The sequence below is a fragment of the Scleropages formosus genome, chromosome 5, assembly GCF_900964775.1.
Source record: "Scleropages formosus chromosome 5, fSclFor1.1, whole genome shotgun sequence".
Classification (NCBI taxonomy): Eukaryota; Metazoa; Chordata; class Actinopteri; order Osteoglossiformes; family Osteoglossidae; genus Scleropages; species Scleropages formosus.
Window position 1 is genome coordinate 34,663,537 of NC_041810.1, and position 19,571 is coordinate 34,683,107.

Below are 19,571 nucleotides of genomic sequence, written 5' to 3' on the forward strand. Positions count from 1 at the left end.
TGCTTGGGGACTGTCAGAGTACTCAGGCCCACTGCTTTTGTTTTGTTTGTGATTCTGGTTTTTCTGGAAGTGGCCATGTCTTCATCTTTGTGTCGTGTGCCTTAAATCTTACTTAAGCAGCTACTTCTCAATTCGATTCATCGCAGCCAGCTTATCTGCTGCCCAAGTTTGGTAGAATAACCTGATGTCTGCATAGTGCTGTGTTTTTCCCACTTTGTTACAATCAGCTTAAATGTGCTCATAGGATGTTTTAAGGCTTGTCCAATCTTTTCAGCACATTCTCAAACTTTCTAACTCTTAAAAACTTCATTTTGAAGTTCCTTAGGCAATTTCTTTACTTTCTGACATCTTGTCTGATCTGATTTGCTGATACTCCCAAAGCACTAATACTTACTCCCCATTCATGTAACAGCATATACAATATACTGTATGTGGATTCTAAATGAACACAGGTAAACCATGTTCAGGATTTGGTGCAAAGAAAATGGAATACGCTTGGCCAAATTAAAATTTTTAACACAACGGCACGAATATACATTTTCATTATTTTTTTTAAGTTTTCAAGAAACTAAATGCACCCATTTCTCACAGAGTTAATTTGCTGTTTCTGATCTCCTGGCTACCGACCTTCACTTCGTCTCACCGTTTACGTCCTTTGTCTGTCCCAAGAAACCTGAATCACCTGACCCAAGCCTGTCTCCGACTACGGATCTCTGTCTTGCTCCTTGCCTTTTGTTGTTAATAAACGGAACCCATGATTGGCTCCTATGCACCCCCACCCCAGCTTCCATTATTCTGGCATGACAACAGGTTGCTCAAGGGGTGTGACTGGGAGTGAAAAAGGTTGTACAGAGTGTCTTCTCACTTTTTTCTGTTTACCAGTTGTCCTGTGTGTCTGCATGGTCCATCGATCCATTGTGCTTAGCTTACACTGTCAATGTAATAGAAAGTGATTCTCTCATGTGGTCTTTTACTAAGTATGACTAAGTTTCTGTACATAGTTGAACAAATCATTGTTTTCTTCAGTTTCCTTAAAGTGTTTATTTCATGTTTACTTTGTTGCTGCTGTGTTGAATAATTAAATTAATAACCAGGGAAAAGAGTTGTGTTGTTGGGACTCACCTATGCAGGGCTGAGTGCATGCATGTGTGATTGTACTGCCTGTTGTGTCTTTGTAAGGGTTGCATAACTAGAATGACCACTGGATGGACAAACATGTCAATGGACTGAAATAATAACACTTGTATAAGAAATGGGCACAGTAATATTGTCCTTGACGCAGCCCCTTTCATCACTGTTTCATCATAGTATAGAATTCAAAAATATTCATTTAGTCATCCAGTGTCTTTTGTGCAGAATACATATAAACCGTCAGCTGCTATGTATGGTTTTTGGTGAATAGTGTACTTTTCAGCACTCTTTGCCCGTCATGTTTGGAACAAAAACCTGTAAGTAACATTAGTGCATCCAAGATGCAAACAAAGGCTTGAATGTGAAACTGCAAGTGTTATAGCAGTTAGAAGCTGGTGAATGTCAAGCTGATCTGCATGCTTCTTTAGACCTGGCAATGTGCACATTAACAACAATTATAAAAATGCAGACAAAATATGTGCATCTGCAACTACTATTGCAAAATTTTCAGCAAATTAAAACTTAATTATTCCTCTGTTTGTATATGTATTATCATCTATGTAATAAAATATGTTATAATGGTCCTGTTCAACGTTGTTTTGGTTAGCACTCATTCTAGCTCTATCCTAATGTATCCTGAGTGCTAAACAGGGTATTATTTTGTATTTTCTTAAGCCATTGTAGCACTTTTTTGTTGTACAGGACCCCACTATATGAGATATTATTGTACTTTGTTTCATTTTGATATTAAGATGTTACTTATATATGACCATAAAAACAATCCAATTTATATTTAATGGTTAAAAATAATTACAAAAATAAGAAAAAAAAATCAACAAGGAGAAATATTGTCTGAAGGCACTATATTTTAAAGATCATCTCACATGAGACTAAAATGTAATGAAATGTCTAATGTTTTGAGGGGGTGCGGTGGCGCAGTGGGTTGGACCGCAGTTCTGCTCTCCGGTGGGTCTGGGGTTCAAGTCCCGCTTGGGGTGCCTTGCGGCGGACTGGCGTCCCGTCCTGGGTGTGTCCCCTTCCCCCTCTGGCCTTACGCCCTGTGTTGCCGGGTAGGCTCCGGTTCCCCGTGACCCCATATGGGACAAGCGGTTCTGAAAATGTGTGTGTGTGTGTGTGTCTAATGTTTGAAAATATATTTATGAAAGCAGGCAAGAAAAAAATAGAGAGAACAGTTTGTGTGGGCTACAGACCTTTTTTCTTCAGCATATGATAGGCTTCCTGGATCTTAACTTCATCCTTCAGCCACTGGGTCCAACTATAAAAACACTCTGTGACCTTTAACTTCACCTTCTCTGTACTCCACATGCCTAAATACTGCCACAAAAGAGAACATCCATAAAGCTGTCCCAATTTTCAGATGTTTTCGTATAACATCATTCAGTTATGCCTATACAGCAAAATATATGTGCAGCAGAAAAACTACATACTGTTTGGATTTTAAATATCATATTTCACAGTACACTTGTAACTCAACGTACATACACAAGTGGGACCAGAAGTTTGTTTCTAACATGAATTGTTTGTAACTCCAATGTCATAATGTCTCAAAGCTAAGTCAGAGATCAATCCCTTGATTTATTAATGGGTTAGGTTGTGTTACAAACATCATAAATGTATAACAAATGAAAAATTCAATTTGAGACTTATTTACATCTATTTTCATAAACAGCTAATACAATGCTGGCTCTCATGGGGAGAACATATTAAAAAGTGTGTCTAATTTGCATATGAGGACAGCAAAACTGGCTACAAAGATGGGACCAATTCACGTAAACGTGAAATGTTTGTCAGCATCTAGTCTTATTACCCAAATGGTGTGATTGATACACCTTTTGTTGGGTAGTTCTGTAAAAGTCTCAGATATAGATATGCTGTAATTAGTGACAAAATACACTGAATAATATTGGTCTGGAAAACTTGGGTGATGTTATGCCCGAACCCCCTGCCCCCCCACACACATAATTTGAGTGCCTTCCAAGCCATTTTTGCTCTGTAACAAAAATTTAATAAAACAGAATGGTGAAAAAATATAATTAAACATAAACAAACTAGATACTGCTTGTATCATCAAAAATTTGAAACTTAGGTGTTTATAAGAGGAGGCACAAGTGTACCAGTTTCACTATAAAATGAGCTATCAAAAATATATTTAAAAAGATTATGCAAAGCAGATGTATTGCAAAACATTCAGTTGTACGGAGGCTGCAACTATTTCTCATATTTTTTATATTCTTTAGTATATGCACATATAATGTAAAAAAATATACTAGCCATCATATTCAAATACGCATTTCCAAAATACTACATTCATAAGGATCATCTCCCTTTACAAATACCAAATAAAACTGATTAATCAGCTTATTCCTACCTTTGGTGACAAAACTTTGATCAATTCATTTAGAAAACGGAACTTCCCCACTTCCTTGTGAAATGGTGTCCCACAGTTATTCATGCAGGCTTCTAGTACCTTTAACATAGAAACAATGATATTATTCTGTTATCCTACATACTGAGTACACTTTTAAATCTAAAAAAATCACACAGAATAAGTGATTAAACTGCCATTTTTTAAGATTTCAGTTTAAAAGCCAGCTCAACCACATAGTGAAACTGAGTTGATTAACCTACTATCCTTACTTTTCTGCAATGGTCTTTATAACGGAACTGCAGTAGTAGTGAAATACACCTTGCATTACTGGATGCCAAATATTGAAAATGAAACACTTTGAGTACTAAATCCTACCTGCTTTTTGTATCCAGTGTAAAGAACCTCCAGTCCCATTAACTAGAGATGGTTTCAGTTACGAGAAAAAAGAGATAACCAATGGATTTTCCCAAACAAGCAAAAACTTTTAAAATAAAAAGGGATCATCAAAAGCTATTCATCAAGTTGTGTAATCTTGTGCAACACACCAAGTTTCTCTTATTCTCATCAAATTAAAACTGTCATTGACATCCCTTAGAGACTGCAGCAGCAGAAAGGTGATCATCTGTGTAATCCAAGGCATTTGAAGGCACTGTCTTTACTTTTTAAATTTATATTAAGTAAAATAATTCTGAAGATGAAAGCACACAGTGAAAAAGTTTTTCTATTAACGCTAACAAAAATTACTTATTTTTAGTCAGATTAAAAGCATCTGGGTTCCATAAAAATTGTAAGATTCATTAAAAGGACTCTGAAGTAACAAAACAACAATTACAAAGTCAGCTAGGTGAGTCACATTCTTTTGAAAACTGAATACCAGTGTGCCAGTTACACAGCTACAAACACTGTATCATAGGATTTGTGATAAACACACCCATGGACTAAATTGTTGTAGAGAAGCCTAACTTCTCTAACTGCACCAACAAATTGATAAAATCAACATAATACAACCTGTTTCTCATTGCTAACTTGCGGAAAACTTTCAGCACAGTCATTGCTTAGTTAAAAAGAAGGATAACAGATAAGAATTGCAGAAGTGAGACTGAGCAATCAACGGCCATGACATGCAACCCCATGATGAAAAACACAGATTACAGAAGGCACTGGAAATCATAAGTCTTACTGTTAGGGCCTGTAATGCTTCCTTCTCCTGGGGTGATTGAATCTTATGTGCAAGAAGTCGTGTTGCAATTTGCGGCCTGTAAAAAGAGATGATCATGACTAGTAAAACAGTAAGCTTGTTTTAAGTTCAAAACAGGTTATGATATGAGTAGGTAGTGCAGCCCAGGTGATAACTTGTCAGCAATGCACTCACTGCAATTTAAACTGCAGCCTACAGCCTAACTTTACATGTATTAAATGTCATTCTGGACTAAGTCAGTCCTATTGCATTTTCATTTAAAATTCTTTATTGTAATTACTAAATTAAACCACTGACTATCTGCAAGGATATAAGTAAAGGTAACATAATGCAACATATAGTTAAATCACTGAAACATTTATTATAATGAAATTTATCAGGGAAATAACACCAGCCTTAGAATGGAATCCAATAGTTGCTGCTAAAAACAAGACAGCTGACAAAAAACCTTAGAAAACACCATGAAAAGTTCAGCAGAGCTACCCCAAGAGGTAAGGACTCCTCTTTATTAAAAAGGTTCTCAGCTGCTTAGTGATACACCGGTTACTGGCATCCCATAGGGCTCAGTACTGGACTCCCTACTCTTCTCAATGTACACCTCTTCCCTCAGCCCTGTCATCACCTCTCACAAATTCTCCTACCATTGCTATGTCAACAATACCCAGTTCTTCCTTTTCTTACCCCCTCGAGCTACACACGTTTCTTGTGCATTACCGCCTGCCTCTCAGATATCTCTGCTTGGATGTCTGATCACCACCTACAACTCAAATCTCCAAAACAGGGATTCTTCACCTCCCAGCTGGTCCATCCTTCCATTGAGAACTGTATAAAACTGGATGACTCACTTATTTTGCCCACCTCGTTGGCTAAGAGCCTGGGAGTAATGACTGACTCTAGTCTGTCTTTCTCTCAACATATTGAAGCCACAAACCGGTCCACCAGATACAACCTGCATAACATCCACAGGATCTACCCTTATCTCACAACAAACTCTACACAACTCCTGATCCAGCCCATGGTGATATCCCACCTGGACTAATGCAACTCTTTTGTGTGGCTTTCCAACCTCTACCATCAAACCTCTCCAGCTGATACAGAATGCTACTGACCAGCCAAAATTCTCCTATGTATCCCCCCTCCTTTTCTCTCTGTATCGGCTTTCTACAGCTGCCCAGATCAAATTCAAGACTATGGTTACAGCCAACAAAACCATGAATGAATCTACTCTCTGATATGTAGAAGACCTGTTATTTGTGATCCAAGATGGCGGCGTATGATTAGCACACCAGAGGCCCTCCGAACTCAAAAGGTGTGATTTTTTTATGTAGCACCATGGTCCTGGAGGAATGTTGTTTAGTTTCACTGTATACTGTACCAGCTGTATATGACTGAAATGACAATAAAGCCACTTTGACTTTGAATTTTGACTTTGACCTGATCACTCGTTATACCCCAGCACCTCTGCCCAATTGGTGGTCCCACATACAAGAAGTCTGAAATAAAATGGCAATGGTTTGTAGTTTTGGCTCCAATGTGGTGGAATGACCTCCCCTTCTGATTCAGAATCCCTCTCGGCATTTAAGAAGGGTCTCAAAACTCACATCTTCAAGACTCACTTCACCTCTGATCTCCGATATGCATGCAAACAGGGTAATTTTTAATTCTTTGTTTCATAACGGAAAAGCCTTTATGCAACTGCTCATGTAATGTCTACTGGTTCATATGGTGGAATGTGACAAATTGATTGTACTCAAGAATCATGTCTGCATCCAAATCACTTCTTCTATTGATTTAATGCACTCTTTGTATTGTTCTCTGAGATGTATGTCACTTTGGAGAAAAGTGTCAGCTAAATGAATAAATATAAATGTAGTGGTCATGCAATTCTCAAAACTCGAATGGAGGAATTAGGACATAGACAATGGCAACTCTTTCTGGTTGCATTGAAGCATTAAATACCAGCTTTTAAAACCTGTGTTTGAGCTCTGAAGGCTTATTATGAAAAACAGGAAGTGAGATGCATGAAGCGTGAAGCTCAACTTCAAAAGCAAGTAATTTCCACAGTTCTGCATAAAGCTTTGGGTGCTGAAAATGCTATGGGGAGATGTGGGACTTTTCTCAGCAGGCCAGTTTTATTTCACTGAGTGGACTGAGAAATTACTACAACCAGACAACCTGAGTAACATACTTGTCAGTTTTCACGCTTGGCCTCTTTATGCAATACACTCATGCACTTGCACATGCACGCACACACACATAAAAACTTAATTGCAGATACAGGAAATGAAGATACACATAGATTCATAATGCAGTGTTCAACACACAAGGCTGTGACAAGAAGGTACAGCAAGGGAGAACAAATGAAACACTGCTCTTTTGTGAGGAGCTAATATTGAAGCTAAACTGCCCTGCAGCTTCAAGGGACACACTCTAGAACGATCACACAAGGTCTCCTCAAGAGTTGCATGCCTATGTACACTAACTAACCAGCCATTGCAAATTAACAACTATTTACATTGTAGTTCTATACCCTCATCCTTAAAGTCACTCTTGAATAGAATGTAGTACACTCTTTTTAAAAAAAAAATTAGGGGTGTGTTTAAAAGTTGACAGCTAAATTAAACATTCGATGTGGGTATCAGTTATGTAGGTTAGAGTCTGAAACATGTACTGTTTCTCTTTCAAACTTTACATTTGTATTACACTGTTTGTTTGTTTTAAAAATTTAAAAAAACATTACATCTTTAAAAAAAGATAAAAAGATTCACGAAGGGAGCAGAAAGATAACACCCAAAAGTCAGGATTAAAAAGAAAAAAGGACTGCATGGAGACACATTTTTATTACTTATTCTCTCAACGCACCATTATTAAATTCACATGGAACAGCCTATCTGGCTGGTATACAGTAGCATGACAGCTACAGTAGTTAGAGGGTTTCATTGTTCAGTAGCCAATAGTGCTAACACACACACACACACACACACACACACACACCCACCCTGAACTGCTTGCCCCATACAGGGTCACAGGGAGCCAGAACCTAACCCGACAACAGAGGGCATAAGGCTGGAGGGGGAGGGGACACACCCAGGATGGGATGCCAGTCCATCACAAGGCATCCCAAGCAGGACTCAAACCCCAGACCCCCTGGAGAGCAGGACCTGGGCCAACCCACTGCATCACCACACTCCTTCTAACAGTTAATAGCTAAAAGCAAACAGTTGCTGCTGCCCAAGTTGTGTTTGACTTGCCAAAGCATTCCCATGTACCTCCTCTACTCGTTTCACTGCACTGGCTTCCTATAGCTGCCCGGATCAAACTTAAGACCCTGGTTATTGCCTACAAATGCATCAATAGAACTACTCCCAGCTATCTACAAGACTTGATCATTCGCTACACCCAAACCAGACCGCTACGCTCTTCCACATCTGCCCACTTGGTGGTCCCACGCACAAAAGGTAAAGTAGGGAGGTTCTCGGATCTGGCTTCATTGTGGTGGAATGACCTCTCCCTTTCACTCAGAACTGCTGAAACTCTGTCCACGTTTAAAAGGGGTCTGAAAACTTACTTCTTCCAGACTCACTTCACCCATGATCTTTTAAGTTCATGTAAGGCACCATAACTTTAAGATTATACCCAGATAAGCCGTAACACAGCCGTAATGTTTGTGTATCTCAAAAAAAAATTAGTAAGAACGTGATCAGGAATTGTCGATATTCTGAGTTTTATGCAGCTACTCGTGTGATGAACATTGGTGCATATGGTGGATATAAACTGTTCTTAAGAATCACATGTCTGCAACTGTGTCTCTTTTTCTCCTAATGTAATGCAGAAATTGTATTTTCTATGAGATGTATGTCGATTTGGGGTAAAGCATCTGCTAAATGAATAACTGTAAATGTAGTTGTAGCTCCTAGGCTAAAACTGAATGCCACTTCAGCTCTAGCTATAACCAAACCTGACTACGCCGGAAATTAAACAAATGCTACTCATTGAGGGTGGACTGAGCAGCAATGATATTATCTCACCAGCTACTACTAACCCTTGTAAAGACCAAGAAGGTGAGGATCAAGATGGACACCGAAAAGGGAGATGCTGTGGTGTATGGATACAGATGGCTATGTTTATAATCCCCCCAAACTTGGATTGGACTGTGTACACTCCCACCAAACACACAGGAAAAATTGGAGATTCAAAAGCATGTATAACTTGTATCTGTTAGTTGGCATCCGGGTGCTGACAGTCATGATCCAAAGGCTTGAAGTATAACAGCTCCGTGCTAAGGTCTGTGTGGCCCTTGGTAAACCTGGACAAGGGTTCTGAGGTATATGGAACACTATTTAAGCATGTTTGTCAGATCATGATTGGAGAAAAGAGCCTGCATGTCAACACTGAAGAACAGAAGACATTCCTGAAGATAAAGATTCAATGCCATGTGCCTGGAATATTCTGGGATAGACACAGACCCTGATGAAGTGGACAGCACCTATGGCCTTCTCAAAACCATGTTTATGCAGGGTCTGAAACCTGAACTTACAAAAATGGTAAAGAAGGAAGCCTTCACAATGTCTGAATAGGGTGAATGATATACCGCATTCATGCACTTGATTGGCTATGTCAACAGACTGGATCTCAACATGAGTGTCACGCCCTCCACCTCGGCGCAACGAGGAGCACTTGCGGCCGATTGGGGACGGGCGCATAAAAAGAAGGTTCGGAGAGCAGTCAGACACGGAACCTTGTTCAGCCTCGTTACTCACGTGGCTCCTGTGCATCTACCTGCTTACCCTTCCTGTCCTGCCCTTCCTAGTCCTCCCTAGCTCCTTATCCTGAATCGCTACGTCTCCATTCTTGGTACTCCTCGACCTCTCGCTTGTATCTTCGGATTACGGCTTTCTGATTGTCCCTTCAACAACGAATGTTGATCGGTGACCCTTTGCTTGTCTTGTGACATGTCTTTCGGATTTCCCCTCATGAAACCTTCCTGTGCGCTGCACTTGGGTCCAGCGCTTCCGCTCCGGGTGGACACCATGACAATGAGGGTTAAATGAGAGCTCTGGCACTATCAGTCCAAAACCCAATGTCCAGAAAGAAAAGAGAACTGAAATCTGAGAAAATGCTGAAAATTCAAAAACAAAGACCATCTAGTTTTTGAAGCGCATTGGAGTTTCACTGTGCTTGTGTGTAAATCTATTTCTGTTACTGCTATAACCTAGCACATATTTGCTCCATGTAGTTCTGCATTTTGATCTACTTAATCTGTTTTATGTGTTGCATAGTACTTTATTTTTTTCTGTTTAATTAGTTATTTCTTTATTTACAGTTTTTCCAGTCTGCTCTGTAACCCGACAGTATTGGGTGCTGTATACTATGGCTGAGTTTCTGCTTTAGAATAATCGTACCAGCCTTTTGTTTATATGCTGTTCATGTGAGTTTCTGTTGCCTCAGCATATGAAAATTAGTAAGCTTCATACTGCAGTAACATGTACCAGCATCTTCTTGGTTTAAAGACTTGGGGTGCAAAAACAAGGAAGCTACCTGTGGGAGTTCACAGAGGGAGGCCACTGCTACAAAGTGAAGACTGCTGTCCATGTTGTGATCTGCGAGATATCAGGCACCGAAAATGTCTAACATTGAAGCTGAAGTTGTCTGTGAGACCTCAACCAAATGGTATCACTGTCATCACAGGCACAGGTGCTCCCAGTCAGGGTGACGGGATGGAGGAAGATGACGAACTCAAGAGCAGATTTCCTTTTATTTGGAAAACCGGAAGTAGGAAAGAGAATGGTCGAGGGACAGGTGAAGGTCAGACGATCGGCAAACGTTGTTGAGAGGACGAGACAGGAATCATAGTCGAGACAAGAACAGACAGGTCAGTAATCCGGAGTGAGTTGCAGTAAACACGGCTTGGCAAGGAAGCAGCAGTTACTCAAAATTGAGGTTCCTCATTGAGGACCCATCGGCGTTGCCTTTTATCTGCTACCCCATCAGGGAGCAGCAGGTGTCGCCGATGTGCCGGCAGATGGGGTCGTGACACTCCCGTTGCAATAGTACCCTGGTGTATCTCCCTCTCTCAAATCCTCCATCCTGCTTAAACCTCTCCATGGGCCTCTGGAACTACCAGAAGAAGGTTGACTTCATCCCAGGCTATGCATCCCACCTCTCACTCAGTCAACCTCCTGGTCCAGACTGAAATGGGGATTACACAAGAAAATACAGTCACACCAGCAGCACTCTTCTCCAACTACTGCACCTCCCACACAGATCTGCTGATCTTTCCCCAGTGGGAAAATTCTGCTCTCCCTCTCCACCTGCCTGACCTGTCCTCCTTGAATTCCATGTTTTTTCTGTCACTGACTCAACCACACTCTTAGTGGCCATCCTCTATTGTCCTCCTAGCTTCTTCCTGCATGACCTTGATACCTTTTCGTATTCCTCCCTGTGGAAAACATTCCACCAATCCTGCCGGGTGACTTTAACTTCCATTACTGTCCTCTCCAGGGTTATCAGATGTACTTCAAGATAACAGAACCAAATATATGTTACTGAACAGCAATGACAAAAATCAAAAAGCCCTACAAACTTTACTTTTTATAAGAAGCTCATAAATCCTTTTATGCTGCTGTTTCCTCAGCAAAAACTGCCTTCTTCCAAAACAAACTATAGTCTAGAGCCTACAAATGATACAAACTTCACCACTTTTTCCTCCCTGCTTTGCCCTCCTTATCAAGAACAATGCTCACTTGAAGAAAGATTACTATGAAGAGAACAGGACTAAGCTACACACAGACAGTGTCTGGACACATATTAACACTAGAAAACCAATGGCACTGCCTACTTTCTTGGCTTACTTAGCCCAACAGATCCATTCACGGGGACACCACTGGGTAAAAATTATGACATTGTAAACACACGAGTCATTTGATCTATAAGTGCATCAAATCTGGGGTGAAATGTCTCCAATTATGCAAACCAAAGCCTCCTTATTGTTAAGTAGCTGCAGTGGATGAACACACAAACAGGTATGTGTACTGGCTGAAGATGCTGAGAACAGGTATTACCTCTGTTTCTCTGTATGTGAACTGCTAAATAATGGTCTTATGGGAACATCATCATTTTTGTTTTTGTCATGGGCTCAAAGAAAGCAAAAAAGCTTGAGAAAGTGTTTGAGATTTGAAAATCTATAAAAACTGCTCATTACCAGTGGATTGGTTAAGAATGTACCTGCAATCTGAAAGTTCCTAGTCCAAATTCTATTTTCTCCCTGATATCCCGACCCACAGCTTTGCTTCTGAACCACGTCTTTGGATTCTCCTCAGAACGAGGTCAGCTCCTTGGTGACCTACTGCTTGTCCATTGACTACGTTATTTCGCCAGTCCCTTGTCTGCCCACTCTTCCTAATAAACGGTGCACCTGCAATTAAGTCTGTCAAATCTCTGCAACAATGACACAGACTATCAAAACCCGTAGGCTTCCGTGGCTGGTGTCAAATGACTGGGGATTTAACTCTTCTGGATTAGACCACGTCGTGTAGAACACTGGTTCCAACGAGCCCGACCCCGATCCCGCCCATAAATACACCCACCCTTGTCGAACACTCCAGTTCACATCTAGCCTTCATGAGATGTGGCAGCTCCCTGAAGATGCTTCCAACAGGGGAAGCGAAACATTGGAACCAGTGTCCTACACGACGCGGTCTAATCCAGAAGAGTTAAATCCCCAGTCAATGACGTAGACTGTTAGAAACTAGTCAGTTTTTTGCTAGTATTTATCTGGCATCTTTATCCAAGGTGACTAACAGTTATAGATATACTGCACTAAATTCCTTGCAGTTATTCTTCCATTTATACAGCTGAGCAATGTAACACACCTACACGGACAAAGTACACATAATTTCAGGTCAACAATCCACCTGAAACACACATAATTTGGACTGTGGGAGGAATCCAGTGGGAACATGGGAGATAATGCAAATTCCATAGAGACTGAGTGGGGATCAGAACCACATCCAGAAGTACAGCCCAAGTATTGTAACATGCCAGTTCCCTCCTGCATCACTGTGCCACTCATTTACACACAAAAACCAAGGAAACTTACACTGGCAGAACACGTGAGTCAGACCCATTTTATTCACATCAAACTTACAACAGTTACTGCCTTACGAAGACTGATAAGTGAAGCTAGTCGTATAAGGACATTACAAATTTTTCAATAATAACATGAATGGTTGAGTATCATCATAAACAGATGGTCTGTTCTCTAAGTTTCAAAAATTTGTACCTGAAATATTCAATTTTCTATTGTTTTTGGCCTGTAAAACTAGGGTGAAACATGTCAGACTATGCAAATGAAATAATCAAATATTCAGCTAATTCTAAACTTCCAGCTACTACATGTGGCATAAATTGTTTGGGTATCCTATAGCACAGATGAATTAATTACTTCCACTTACCCATCTTGCTCTTTATTAAGATGTTCATAGAATCCTTTAATACAGTCCCATCTATCACTTAAATTGCATGGGTCTGTGGCTTTATCTAGAAAGAAAAAACACATTAACACCAGATTATTTTAATGAAGTGGGTATAAACTTATGAAACATTTCATACAAGTTTCTAAGAGGGAACTTTTCACAATGAAAATCCAAGACACAAAAATGGGTGAAAAAGACTTTGAATTTTTAAGTGCTTGTTAAAACTAAAATGGATTTTCTCTGGGTGCTCCAGTTTCCTCCCAGAGACCTAAAATGTGTGTTTCCAGTGGATTGGTGACTCTAAATTGAGTGCTATGTGTGAGCAAGTGTGTTACACATGAATGAAGCATGAAGTTTTGCACACTTGGAAAGAAAGGATCATGAAGTTCTTATTTAAAACCATCGATCCTTGCATCATCAGAACAGGGTTGCAGTGATCCGCAGTCAATCCTTGGAATCAGAGGGCACACAAGGAAATCCTTGGATGGTATGCCAGGCCATCACTGGACACTCAGACTAACACTAAAGATAAATACTGAGATGAAAGACATGCCTTTGGACTGGTGTAGGAAACCCAAGTGAGCACAGAGACAAGATGCATACTCTACACAGACAGAACGGCATTTGATCACTGGCACTTGAGTTGTATCTGCTGTACCACTGTCCAGACTGAGCCAGATAAAAGAAACCTAAGTGACAGGGCCAGACATCTGACAAACTGCTCTTCTGTGATACTTGTTCAAACTTACATTTACATTTACATTTATTCATTTAGCAGACGCTTTTGTCCAAAGCGACGTACATCTCAGCGAAAGTACAATTTATGCATTACATTGAGAGAAGGAGACATAGCTGCAGACATGAAAGTCTCAAGCAAACCTAGCTTGTTCCCTACCACTTGCTACACCAAAGTTCATCGTACAAGTAGGTGCATAAGACACAGACAAATCCTGATACCAACACTAATTTTTTTCTTTATTAAATATTATAAGATACACAAATGAGCAGTACAATACCAGAGTAATGGCTGAATAAAGGTTGTATCTGGGGCTGCTTCGGGAGTTACGATACGTGAACAGTTACACCATAGATGATCTGAAGAGATCTTGGGCAAAGTGGATCTGGAAAAGGTGGGTTTTCAGACCCTTCTTGAAAACAGAAAGAGTTTCCGCAGTTCTGAGTGACAGGGGAAGGTCATTCCACCACAACGGACCCAGAACCGAGAACCTCCGAGCTTTGCCTTTCATGCGCGGGACCACCAAGCGAGCAGAAGTAGATGAGCGAAGGGGCCTGGCTGGGGTGTACCAGTTGATCAAGTCCTGTAAATAGCCGGGAGCAGTTCTATTGATGCAGTTGTACACAGTAACCAGGGTTTTGAATTTGATACGGGCAGCTATAGGAAGCCAGTGCAGAGAGATGAGTAGAGGAGATACATGGGAGTGCTTTGGCAAATCAAACACAACTCGTGCAGCAGCATTCTGTAGAAGCTGCAGAGGTTTGATGGCATTAGCAGGAAGGCCACACAGAAGAGAGTTGGAGTAGTCCAGACAGGAAGTCACCATGGCCTGGACAAGTAGTTGGGCGGAGTCAGTAGTGAGGTAGAGACGGATCCTATGAATATTATGCAGGATGCATCTGCAGGACCGGGTTGTGGCTTTAATATGTTGAGAGAATGACAGACTCGCATCAGTCGTAACTCCCAGACTCTTAGCAAAGGAGCTGGGCGAAATGAGTGAGTTGTCCAGTTTGATCGAGAGGTTGTGACAGGAGGGCAGGCCAGCAGGGAGGTAAAGAATCTCTGTTTTGGAGAGGTTGAGTTGGAGGTGGTGATCATATATCCATGAAGAGATGTCCGACAGGCAGGCAGCAATGCGTACGGAGATGTCTGATGCACCAGGTGGAAAGGAGAGGAAGAGCTGGGTATCATCAGCATAGCAGTGGTATTTGAATCCATGGGAGGCTATGACCGGACCGAAGGAGGGAGTGTAGATGGAGAAAAGAAGAGGACCCAATACCGAGCCCTGAGGAACACCGGTTGAGAGAGGCAGAGGAGAAGAACAAGAGCTCTGCCAGACCACTTGATAGGATCTGTCAGAGAGATGGGACTCAAACCATCTGAGTGCCACACCTTTGATCCCAAGCTGGTTAAGTGAGGAGAGTAGAATCCAGTGATTTACAGTGTCAAATGCTGCAGACAGATTGAGGAGGATGAGTACCAAGGAGAGGGAGGCAGCTCTAGTTTCTCCACATTTGTTTTGGAACACCCATACATTCTGGAAAGATGTATGTAGATTCTCTCTCACACACACACACACACACACACACACACACACACACACTTTTAGAACCACTTGTCCCATACAGGGTCACAGGGAACCGGAGCCAACCTAGTAACACAGGGCGTAAGGCCAGAGGGGACACACCCAGGATGGGACACCAGTCCATCACAAGGCACCCCACACAGGACTCGAACCCCAGACCCACCGGAGAGCAGGACTGTGGTCCAACCCACTGCACCACCGCACCCCCTTCTGTATGTAGATTCATTAATGATAATCTGTGTAATGAATACTACTTATTTAATGAAGTACTGTGTAGTTTCTTTGATACTGATAACAAGAGAGAGGAAGAACGGGATTAATATTCTTGCTTCATGAGTGAAATTTCATATTCATGAAAATAAATTTAATCATAAAAACCTCTTGTTGTTTTTCATGGTGATGCCAAGTAGTATGCCAATATTATCTTGACCTCCAGTCAGTTATAAAGCCTTTTGAACTGTATACACATTTCAGACTTTTTGTGTAATGTGTCTTCTTCTTCCCATGGCATTTGTTGTTTTGTTCTATTGGTGTTGTTTGTTTAACATTTTTATTGCTACAACCACAACATACACAGGCAACAACACAGAAATATGACACCAGTCTAACAGGTTACAATGTTTCTCAGAAGTGATCAGCTTCTACTGTCAAAGTCCATTGTCTGACTGCAGAGTACCTATAAGTTGTCACAGATCAAATAATAGCTTTTACAACATATGAGAAAAGTTCACAAATTCACAAACTTCCACATACCATAAAATATAACCAATATTGGTCACAACTGCACAGAGTTCTAAAGATATTAAAACTAAAATAAATAAAACTAGCCCAGGTTTTTTAAAATTTTCAATTTGGAACAGACTGCTTTTTCATACTGTACGAATGAATGAATTGTAAGGACCAGGGTTATTTAGGGGTTTCATGTTTGAGCAGGAAAAGATGTTTATTGTAAATAATGTAGTTGAGAATTGTGGGTAAAATGTAAAATAGCTGCCCAACCGCTGTGGCCCAGCCGCAGAAATTATGAGGGGGTGAGTGCCTGTTGGACAAAGGAAGGAGAAGGAAAACTTGAGAAAGGTTAAGCAGGCTAGAAAAGCTGTCTTGAGGCAAGGTGCTTGACAAAAGTGGTCCTAAAAGAGCATTATTTTATAATGAATAGTGTCTGTATGTCCTTCTTTGCCCTACCCCAACCCAATGAAAATAATTCAAGTAGGAAATTCTGTTTGGATGTAGTAATACATTCAGAACACAATGCAACCCCACACATGAGGTCAGTCATATTGTCGTGAAACCAAAACATATGACCCAGAAAGGTCGAGAGCAGAACAGTAACATTTCTTTTGCACTTGTTACAAATTTCATTTTTTGAAAAACAATGAATTACAGAGCCATGTCGAGTTAAAATTGAGAAAACGGGTCAGAGCCGCACAAGGTTCAAAGTAGGAAGTTGCTGCTCGTGTTTCGGAAAAAACACAGCGCGGCAGTGTGTGAGACAGAGGGGCGAATACCGAAGCTGCTTCAAGCTCCACTGACCACTCTGAACGATGTTAGTCGCATCGAATCTGTTCCTAAACTCAATCATATTTAACGCCGGATTTGCAAGTGAAGTGTCCCGGTATGGTTAGAGATCGGCAGAAACGTATCTATGCTACACAACAATGTCTGAAATTATTTCATCTAATATAATCCACCCACTGGCAGACCAGAATAATTCAACCGTAAACTGAACACACTGTACATGACCTAAAATTATCCAAATGAAATTTACCCAGCTGTAAAAGTGGGTAAAACTAAGTCACTTTGGCGTCAGCTAATAAAAAAAGGAATGCGTCTCGCTCACAAAAATAACATTAACTTCGCTCCATCCATGTCATCTAGCCGCGACATGAATTATTATCAATTAAAGTTTAATTTACTAACTCCTGGTGATAAGTGACTGTGCCTGTGAGAATATGCAGCGTAAGTTTTCGTCCCTGAAAACGTCAAATTGTCTTTCACGATGAACAGTTTTTGAGATCCAGAATTCGTTTTGCACTCAAAACAATAGGAATGGATGCATGCCATTTAGCAGCGAACTCCAATACATAACATAGTGCGACACGTAATGCCAGTGGCAGCTAAGTTACTCGCTGCTTCGAAACGCAGCAGAAAAGAAACTGAAAGTGGCTCTGCGTATCAAAAGTCGAAATGTTTTTTACAATTAAAACTTACTTAACCAGCTTTCTAACGTTTCTTGCTCGTGCTCTGCCGCCATGTCCATCTCTCGTTTCAGCAACGACGAGTGTTGCAACTGCTGCTGCGCTTTTGACAGGTCGGTTCACTTCACTTCTTCCTTCTCAAGCCGCCAGAAGGCACTTGACAGAGCATGTGATTCTTATTTCACAAGCTCCATAATGCAACAGTGCAGTACTGACGAAAAAAAAAACCGAAGTGTAGTTAATTGTCGCGCGACAACTCTCCTTTGCTATTTGTTAATAATCTATATTCTTTCATACATTTAATACAACGCAAGGTTCAGTACAAATAGGTCTCATATCTTAGTCTAGTAATTTTGCTAAACAAAAAATAAGAATACAACATCGAGCTTGAATTCTGTAGTAGCGTCATGAAAAAATGTGCACACCTTGTAATTTAACTTCCCAGTTTATTTCACAAGAAGTCCAGAAATATACTGAAAGGTTTCCATCATGTGGAAGAGTTTAATGTAAGTTTCTTTAGCATCGCAGCGAAAACTGTTGTAGCTGCATCCACACAAACACATCATGTACTTGCGTCTCGTTGCCATGTGATAATCAGAAACACTGTATTGCCGTTTGTCGTGACACACAGTGCAATAGACATTATCTATGACCTCATAAAATCATCCATGCCTAACGGGGAGAGTCGTCTGAGCTGAGAGGACTTAAGTTGCTCAGTTACTGGTTTTCAAAGACAAGAAACACACAGGAGTCAATAGCTCGCAGTCAAAGTTCCTCGCACAGCCAGCTATTGATATGAAGAGGAAAACGACCCTCGCCCCCGGAATTGGCACGGTCTAAAATTTACTTTAATTCTCCGATTCAAATGACCACGTCGTGCTGACTGCATGCCATCCGACTGTAATATTTGCTGGTGTGTACATAATATACGGGGGGTGCGGTGGTGCGGACCACAGTCCTACTCTCCAGTAGGTCTGGGGTTCGAATCCCGCTTGGGGTGCCTTGCGGCGGACTTGCGTCCCGTCCTGGGTGTGTCCCCTTCCCCCTCCGGCCTTACGCCCTGTGTTACCGGGTAGGCTCTGGTTCCCCGTGACCCCGTATGGGACAAGCGGTTCTGAAAATGTGTGTGTGTATGTATATATATATAATGTAAGGGCATAATAAACGTTTATGTGCTTATGTTTAATAATCTTTTAATAACACTTTAATAATGTAAACCTTTATGCAGCTACTTTTGTAAATGTGTACTGGTTCATGTGCAGTAGAATCACGTGTCTTCATCCAAATCTGCCCGTATGTTGATGTCATGCACTCTTTGTATTGTTCTCTGATGTAACCTAGCTGTGGAGAAAAGCATCTGCTAAAGGAATACATGTCATGTAAAGCCCTACAAATGAAACAACGACTTTGACAGAGCGAAGAAATAAATTAAAATTATGATTTTTGACTTTTCTTGGTTAAACTCCATTGTACATATATTCAAGTGCAATACAATAACTTACATATATTTCATATATAAAGAACAGGAAGATCTACAGCAAATATATTCCGTTTGAATAATTTACAAATACATTTGAAGGATACACTGAATAGTCCCCCCCGCCATTTCTAGTTCATTCTTTGGGGCTATGAGCTTAAAGCTACATGTGTCTTGATGTTCAATAATAAGCTTACCTTGAAACTTGTTTCACCATTTGATTATCCTGTTGAAGGCCCAGGGTGGTATGTCTAGGTAGTGTATAGACACACACAAACAGTATATATTAGGTATTGTTTTGTTTGGCTGCGGGGTGTGGTGATGCAGTAGGTTGGACCAGGTCCTGCTCTCCAGTGGTTCTGGGGTTCAAGTCCCAGTTGGGG

General features: G+C 40.9%; 1 protein-coding gene across 2 annotated transcripts in view; it reads right to left on the bottom strand.

Annotated features, from left to right (window-relative positions):
- Nucleotides 1-18,285, bottom strand: part of LOC108932980 (ADP-ribosylation factor-binding protein GGA3-like) — a 32,316-nt gene extending 14,031 nt beyond the window's left edge. The window contains exons 1-7 of one of the 2 annotated variants that reach the window (XM_018749746.2): nt 18,137-18,285; nt 17,725-17,922; nt 13,172-13,256; nt 4,701-4,776; nt 3,896-3,937; nt 3,521-3,619; nt 2,343-2,466 (exon numbers count right to left, since the gene is read on the bottom strand). In XM_018749746.2, coding sequence (XP_018605262.1) covers nt 2,343-2,466; nt 3,521-3,619; nt 3,896-3,937; nt 4,701-4,776; nt 13,172-13,256; nt 17,725-17,773 — 475 coding nt within the window. In that variant the 5' untranslated portion in view covers nt 17,774-17,922; nt 18,137-18,285. The remainder of the gene's footprint in view (nt 1-2,342; nt 2,467-3,520; nt 3,620-3,895; nt 3,938-4,700; nt 4,777-13,171; nt 13,257-17,724; nt 17,923-18,136) is intronic. The other variant, XM_018749747.2, reaches the window with a different exon arrangement.
- Nucleotides 18,286-19,571: the final 1,286 nt, after the last annotated feature.